This window comes from Gadus morhua, chromosome 23, assembly GCF_902167405.1.
Source record: "Gadus morhua chromosome 23, gadMor3.0, whole genome shotgun sequence".
NCBI classification, from domain to species: domain Eukaryota; kingdom Metazoa; phylum Chordata; class Actinopteri; order Gadiformes; family Gadidae; genus Gadus; species Gadus morhua.
Genome location: NC_044070.1, coordinates 14,541,936 through 14,550,491, shown reverse-complemented (window position 1 = coordinate 14,550,491; position 8,556 = coordinate 14,541,936). Strand labels below are relative to the sequence as shown.

The window sequence follows — 8,556 nt, the reverse complement described above, 5'->3', positions numbered from 1 at the left end:
GCTCTGTTTGAGCTCGTTTCTACAACACTAACGACCCTGTGTGCTCCAAACACACCTGCTCTATGGCACTTTGGACACCGTGTCATGTTTTGAGTGTCCAAACTTGAAAGATCTCCTCTTGGTACCAAACTGCACTTTCCGCACTCATGCTCATACTCAACATGATAGAAATGTATCACCAGACCAAAGTCAGCCCGGAATCCATTAAATTTTTTTTGCTATGTTTAACACCTCAAAGCCAAAACCCAATCAAGTGATTTGTTTGTTTAAATAAAGAGAGATTTGCCAGATCATTAGCATGCCTTTTTAATTCCATGTGCACAAGACAGTGTATTTGATGCCCCGTCAATCTGACACTGTCGACTTCACACTTCTTTTTTTATTAACAAAATGTTGCCTTTGGTTGCATGGCCAAAGGCTTTATACTGCATTTGTGGCTGCCACAGTCTCTTCTGACAGGCGGAGCGGTTTTCACCTGCATCAGATATATTAACCCCCTCCACACACACACACACACACACACACACACACACACACACACACACACACACAACACACACACACACACACACACACACACACACACACACACACACACACACACACACACACACACACACACACACAAAGCAAGATAAAGAGGAGCATTCTGCACTATGAGCATATCCTTCAACCCCCCCTCCATTAAAGGCGGAAGGTCCCTAGAAGGGAGCTATCTTCTCCAGGTCCTTCTTCATCTCGCTGTACTGGGTGCTGAGGCGCCCCACGGCCTTGGCGTGCTCCTCGTCCACCTGGTCCTTCAGCCTCTGCTGCTCCCGCAGGAACTCCTCCCAGGCCTCCTTGTCCTGCCCGGAGCCCGCCTGCAGCTGGGCGCGCTGGGCGAGGAGGAGGAGAAGGAGGAGGAGGAGGAGGAGGAGGCGGAGGAGGATGACATCATGAGGTGAGAAAGCGAAAGCTGTTGAAACGCTGCGAGTGATGAGTGAGGAGAGAGGAGAGGAGCGCGTGCAGGTGGCTAACATGAAGCAGCTGCTGTCAGGTGGGTTTCTTATCGGTGCTGGTTGACTCGCTACACACCTCACTGATCTCTGCCGTGACAGATGAGAGCCTATTGCTAGTATGGGCCAGGTGCAGGATTGAGAAGACACAATGAATGATTCAAATTCAATGATGATCTCACTCTTCTTGTAAATATGTATGTTCACATCATGCGATTGATAGAAAGAAAATCAAAGTTCTGCATAGTTGGAATACAGACAAAAATAGAGTGAAAGAAGAAATTGGGGTCGATATCTTCATACACGTTTTAACCAGTTTCACACTTTGAAACATGGACAATATAAAAGGGTATGAGCTTAACCCTTGTAGTTACCTGGTGTGCATCTAGCTCCCTCTGCTGGACTCTCTGAGCCATGTGATTGGCAGCCTCCACTGTGGAGAAAAACATAAATAGCATTAAAGACATACACATTTACTTTTGGAATACTGCTACTGAGGCAGCAGTATTCCAAATAGCTAGAAGTGGATTTTTTTGTTGCACCGATTATTAACATTTTGGTAATTGTGTCATCTGAAAAAAAAAAAAGACATTACAGTTTTTCTCGAATACACACAAAAAAATGGAACTATGCACACAATACTGAAAACTTGAAGCTCATGTATAAAATACAAGGCCCCAGACTCCTCAACTCTAAGCAAAATTCCACTGTTTTCACATTTTTGCTAAACTCTTAAGCACAAATCTCATCATTTAGCACACTTGGTTCACCTGAATCACACTGGCCTTCAAAACGCAACAACTAATTACCAATAAGTCTAACTCACTTCTCACCTGTTCAAACTCAACTGGCAAAACACTTAAATCCTGTGGCAGAGCATTAAAGAGGACTCGGTGAGCTCTACTGTATTGTAGATATGGTCCTTTGGCCTGATCAGGAATGGAGGTGGGATACATACTGATTTACAAGTAGTTGTTTCACCTCATTTATATTCTTATTTTTATTTTTGGTTGGCCTACGAAAAGCTTAACATTTTACTGTATAACAGTAAAAAAAATAATATTTGCTTCGTTACCTTTTTGTACTTGCACTGATTTCGTCGTTACATCCCCCGAAAGACAGTTTAAACATTTTCTTACTGTAGTGTTTTTCATTTGACTTTTACTAATTTGGCAATTACTGTACTGTAATTTACCAACATAGGTAACATTGGGGTTGCAGCATCAACTATAGGTGTACAATATGACTCTTGGAAGCTGGGATTGTGAGTTTAGCCCATCGGAGCTCATTGGATAGACAAATATGAATTGTATCCTATTCTGATACGATTGTGTCAATGCAATATTTATATGATATATTCACAGTATTGTATTACAATATGGCAACAGTCTTTATACTATATGTACCACCTAATTGCAACTTTAAAAAAGAAAGCTATTTCTAAACAATTGTATACATTGGAATATGTAACATGGCCATGTAAATAGTATTTTGATGGAAGTGCTTTGAATTGATCACACCAGTGTTTAATTTATGCTCTCTAAGAGATATTAATTTGCTGTGTTTACCGTTTGCTGGAAAAAAACAGTTTTGAGAAGAATTTGTGTAGTTTTGACAAAATGATTAACTCTTCCTAGGTTTGTGTTTAGAGTTTTGAGAAATTGAGCCATAGTTTCAGAAAACAAGCAAAATATTAATACTAAATAAATCGATATATTTTGACAACAAAAGACAGGATCAATCAGAATTCAATAATTACTAATAAATATATTAGCTGAATATTATATCAAAACCCATAATTGCAGTAATCGGGCCCCATTGTAGAACAGCCGTAATCATTAAAACAACATCATAGCAATGATCCTGAAAGGTAAAAATGTGTTTCAATCCATCATCTGCAGAATGATATCCAGCCCTGAACTGATCCTCACCTGAAAACACCCTGCTCACAGAAGGTATGCCCTTCCAACCACTCTCACCCTGTTGACTGGACTTTCAGGAGATTGTACAGTACAGCGATTTCTACCTTTCTTCTGTTTTTGCTTCTCCCCTACAACCTGGAAACGCTTCAACCCGCAATGTACCATTGCTAGTGGTCTGGATCTTTTGCTAGACCAGGGATTGCTGAGCAGAACAACTCGGGACGTCACTAAAGGTTCGAATCCACTCCATTTTCTCTGTAGCGACTTTATAGCAGGACTACAGAGAAACACGGCAGATTTCTGATTTAAAATTTAAACTGTCTGCAATATATGCCAAATAACTGCTTATGCTCGCAAGGGAAAGGACAAAACCGTTGGTACAATAGGGACCCCTTTAATTAACTTAAAAGGATGGGGGGCTTACGTCTTGTGCTGACATCAAAAAGGTGCTCGTGCATCCCCTGTAAACACTTGGGCATCACTTGTTCGTTGGCCTCAACTACCATCTTGTTGATGTTCTCCAGTAGTCGTCCCTCGCGATAACCTCGCTTCTCCTAAGAAAGGGCAACAGAGAAATCACAGGATTCCATTCAGATAGCCTCGCTACAATAGATTAATTCATATGTTTAATGCCAATAACCAATGTATGTCAGATATCTCAGTCGAAGAGAATGTTTTTGAAATATATGTCAAGGAAGGATGCTTAACATAAATCAAATGAACATGCATCATAAAAGATGAAGTGAAATGATGCTTATCAAAAGGTCACATATTTCTATATAATATGCATAATATTATTGAACAGTTTTTCTTTAACAGACTTTTTCGATCTCGTGAAGATAAGTATTTAAAGAGAGCTAGTTTACCTCAAATTCTCTCACAAAGTAGCGAATCTCTCCCTGGGTGATGGGTCTATGGTCTATCAGTCGAGATTGGATGTCACCAACATCTGTGGTGGAGAAGTAGGGGTATATAAACAAGCATCACACTTTTGCATAGCTTTACAAAGCATGAAGAAAAACATTAACCCACAAATCATGACGCATGGATTCACTTAATCTAAACAAATAGGTTCTATGTCGTCAAGTATCCTGGATGCTTCATTGAAAACGATGCTTAGACATATATAATTATACCCACCTTTAGCAATCTTATCCATTTTCCCACATGCCCTGCTGGATAACGGTGCAGCCAAACCAGTTGGAAGGCCCTCGATTGCAAATGAACAAGTCTGCCAGCAAGCTACATTAAGGTATCACACATTTAAATGACGACTGATCACTCCGACGCAGTTTTTAAGATCAAAACCTTGAAATAGAACTACTAAATGGCATGGAAGTTGAGAAGTAGCACGCAAAACTAGCTGATTGCTGTCATGTGAGTGGTGATCAGCTGACACCATGTCAATATTTACTACTACTTCCGGGTAGGAGGCTGTGGAATAAACCAAACCAACCATTAAAATAGGGGTGTTCGATGTGTCCTACACTACCTTTACCGACATATAATACATATAAGTATGAGTTAACATGATGCATGAGTTTGGATATTTTCAACAAAAATGTTCTTCAGTAGAAAACGTTCCCCATTCTCGAAGCGAATAATTAAACCGGCAAGACCTTGATTTGAGTAAACGAGAGATATGAATGTCGCTTTGCATGTGTTAGGACTGCAGATGTCAGTCTTGCACTACGTTGCAACATGACATTGGTATTGTATCAGCGTCCCCATCATATATTTTTTAAAAATCTTTACTTGAACTGCAATTATTATCGTTTAAGTGCATCGTTTAATTGATAAATACAGCCCCGTTTCAACTACAGATAGTTGATCACATTATTTACAATGTGGAATGCGTTATTATTGGTTGCATGGGTTTATGTATCAATAAAAGATCAAGCTATTATTTCGAGCAGTCAATATATAATACATGCATGTCTTTAAATCACCACGAGGTGGCACTAAAGACAACGAAAATAACAAACTGGTGCCAGAGTGGTTGGATTATTTTGGATTAGCGAATTAATTCATGATGCATTATGAAATGCAAGTATAATTGTACAAATACTTAAATAGACATATGACCCATGGCGTTGTAAAATGAGTAGGCCTATGCATGAAACGATCAGCACCAGACAAACCATTTAATCTTATTAAAAAGTTTGCATGAAATTTCCCTCATTGACCAACGTTAGTCAAAATCCGTGGAGAGAATTCTCCGACACCACCATTTACTGTCCACATTATTTATGTTAAATAGCAGTTAGATGCACCATTAGCTGTGATCGCCTTATTAAACAGATTAAATGATTGATCAATTGCCGAGGGACATACAAATAGCCATGGTCGTCTGGGAGGAAGTATCTGTTTACAAGTTTTGTCATGACATAAACATGCCACAACTACTATCTTAACATGAGGGGAATTAACATTAATTGTCACGTTTTTATTTATTTATTATTCATTTAAAATGCAATTAAATACATTAGGATCAAGTAAGCAGTGATGGACAGTTGCATTTAACTGAATAGGCAATGCATACATAAATGTAATACCAGTAGAATATATTAAAGGGCTATTACCAGTTACCATGCGTGGGAAAAGTTTATATTTCAAATAGAAAAATTACAATTATTTAAAATGCTAATGCACATTTGCTTCTTTATAAATCCTGTTAAGCGTTTTTAAGCGATGTACATTTATCTTGTCTTATTAACTACTTAAATGAATTCTTATGAATTGTAATTATTCACGTTTCATGAATGTTATGAATGGTATAATTATACATTTTGCATTGCAAAATGAGTAGGCCTACGCATGTCATGAAATACTGTTTTATGTTTGCTATATTATATGTATGTTTGCTATATCATGCATGGAGGCTATAATTGTGTTTTTTTAAAAGCGAACCGCAAAACTTGAAGTCACACAATCATAAACCCAGGACCATTTTTAAATGTGAGCCACAATTATTATTCCCCTTTAATTTTTGCATTCTTCATCGCAGTAACAACCATGTAACCAACCTTGAAGAGTGAGAGGAAAATATATAAAAGTGTGGTATTGAGACCGATCTATCAAGGTTGTATCCATCCACGTGCATCACCATTACACATAGATGGGGAGCGGGGTCATGAGAGGGGTCAAGGTGGATATTTGTCTTCTCTGATTAATCCGTCCCATTCATCCATCTATTTGGTCAGCTCTCCTCATTTTCACTCATGGATGAGGAGGTGAATCAGCCAGCATTGGGCCTCCCTCCAAGGCACCATTTTGAATAGACTATTGTCAATTAATACTTAAATTCATATTTTCAGGTTTGTTCGAATTTATTTCAATTGAAATGGAAAGATAAAGTGTACTTTTTACTTTTTTAAAGGTTGACAAAATTAATTTAGCATGCTTCATCCAGTTTTACACTGGGAATAGTCAAACTGTATTTAAATATGTTCCTAGATAATGAACCCATTGTCCTTGACCCTTTACATATATTTTGATTTAATTCAACAGTTTGCCTCTTAACCCTCAATGCCATCATGCTTTAAATAACCACCCACACAACAAAACCACCGAAGAAAATAGATATTCAAAAAAATGACGGTTTTGTTTTTTTAGTATTTTGAACCCGATGGCACCGGAGTGCACGGCTCTAACCGTGCGTGTATCTAACATTTAAAAAAGCATGACAGAGTCTCGCTCCCCATGCGCATGTAAGCTAGCCAGTAGGCAGGAGTTCTCGGGGAGCCGAGGCTCTGTCGGTGCAAAGGGAGGTCTGGGAGATGGAGTTTTCTACACATACCCACCGGTGCTGTTAGCCAGACCTGGCCATGGCCTGGAAAACAGTGCATCTCTCTCACACTAGCTCCCCGCTGTCTCCGTCTCCCCCTCTCATCTTTGCCCACTGCATGCACGTACGCATACACACATACACACAGACACACGTACACACGTACACACGCACACAAACACATGCAAACACCCACACACGCAAGCATGCGCACAAACACACAAGCACACACAAATCCACATCCACACACACACACACACACACACACACACACACACACACACACACACACACACACACACACACACACACACACACACACACACACACACACACACACACACACACACACACACACACAAACACATACACAAACATCCAATGACGGTGCTCGCATTACGCATTACCCAGTGGGTGTAATTATTTTTACTCTTTCGCTCGCTCTCTTTCTCTCTCTCCCTCCCTACCTCTCTACCTCTCCCTCTCTCCCCTTCTCCCTCTCCCTCTCTGCTGGGGTCCTGACACCGACGTCCAGGCGGAGTAGGGGGAGGAGGGGGGGTGAGCGATGCTTGGTGTGCTCAGTATGCCCAATGCCCCCTCTCTCCCATCTTCTCCTCCCCCTCCTACTCCTCCCACCTGTTCAGGGGAGGGGAGGGGAGGTGAGGGGGGAGAGGGAGGCGGTGGGTGGGTACGGTACGGTAGGGCTGGAGGGGTCCTGCTCACTGGCTGCCAAGGCCTCTGGGGTGATGGTGGTGGAGTTGGAGGTGGTGGTGGTGGTGTGGTGGTGGTGATGGTGATGATGGGGGGGGGGCTGATGTCAGCGGGAGAGAAAGGGCCCCGTCAACCAGCGACCCACCTGCTGCTTCTACCAACACCTGTCTCTCTCTCTCTGTCTCCCTATCACTCTCTCTCTCTCTCTCTCTCTCCTCTCTCTCTCTCTCTCTCTCTCTCTCTCTCTCTCTCTCTCTCTGTCTCCCTATCTCTCTCTCTCTCTCTCTCTCATCTCTCTCTCATCTCTCTCTTCTCCTCTCTCTCTCTCTCTCTCTCTCTCTCTCTCTCTCTCTCTCTCTCTCTCTTAGTCTATGTCTCTCTCTGTCTCTGTCCTTCTGTCTCTTTGTCTCTCTCTAGGTATCACTTTTCTCTCGGGCTGCTGGATGCTAAACACTATAGAGTAAAGAGAGAGCGAGAGAGAGAGAGAGAGAGGAGAGAGAGAGGAGAGAGAGAGAGAGAGAGAGAGAGAGAGAGAGAGAGAGAGAGAGAGAGAGAGAGAGAGTAACAGGCTTTGAGGGAAGGGGACAGAGACAAGGAAGACAGAAAAATTGAAATTACGTTTGTCCAGGAAAGACGTGACAGACAGAGCTGGAAATTAGAGGGAGGCAAGAGAGATAGAAACATCTAGAGAGAGGGAGACAGGAAGGAAAAAGGCCTTGGAGTTTGAATCCCTTGGACACTTCACTGAGACAGAGCGTAGCCCAGCACTCAGCATCAACATATGTACTGCTCCACGCTGGACAAAACACACCTCTCCAGTTTTTTAAGTTTAGAGGGGGGGGGGGGGAGGGGGGGGGGGTTGAACATAGTTTTGTGTGTACACGTATGTGTGTACATGTGTTGCGTCAGTCGGATATTTTTTTTTGCTGTGTCGGCTAAGATTAGCTCCCCCCCCCACCCCCTCCACCATCATTTGCGGTTTCGGGGCTCTCGTCCCCGAAGATCAACGGGCTCCGCTCTGTGATGTCTCCCCCAGGGGACCCTGTCCCTCTCTCTCTCTCTCTCTCTCTCTCTCTCTCTCTCTCTCTCTCTCTCGCTCTCTCTCTCCGCTCTCCTCTCTCTCTCTCTTCTCTCTCTCTCT

The 8,556-nt window shown here is 42.0% G+C and overlaps 1 protein-coding gene across 2 annotated transcripts; it reads right to left on the bottom strand.

Moving 5' to 3' along the window:
- Window positions 1-289: 289 nt before the first annotated feature.
- Window positions 290-4,338, bottom strand: bloc1s5 (biogenesis of lysosomal organelles complex-1, subunit 5, muted). 2 transcript variants are annotated; one of them, XM_030349476.1, is made up of 5 exons: window positions 4,058-4,338; window positions 3,784-3,866; window positions 3,342-3,471; window positions 1,370-1,428; window positions 290-955 (listed from the first exon to the last, which is right to left on the bottom strand). In XM_030349476.1, the coding sequence occupies exons 1-5, from the start codon at window positions 4,074-4,076 to the stop codon at window positions 800-802; spliced, it is 447 nt and encodes a 148-aa protein (XP_030205336.1). In that variant the 5' UTR covers window positions 4,077-4,338; the 3' UTR covers window positions 290-799. The 2 variants fall into 2 exon arrangements, with proteins under 2 accessions (XP_030205336.1, XP_030205335.1); XM_030349475.1 differs by having other exon boundaries at window positions 290-875.
- Between the last annotated feature and the right edge of the window lie 4,218 nt (window positions 4,339-8,556).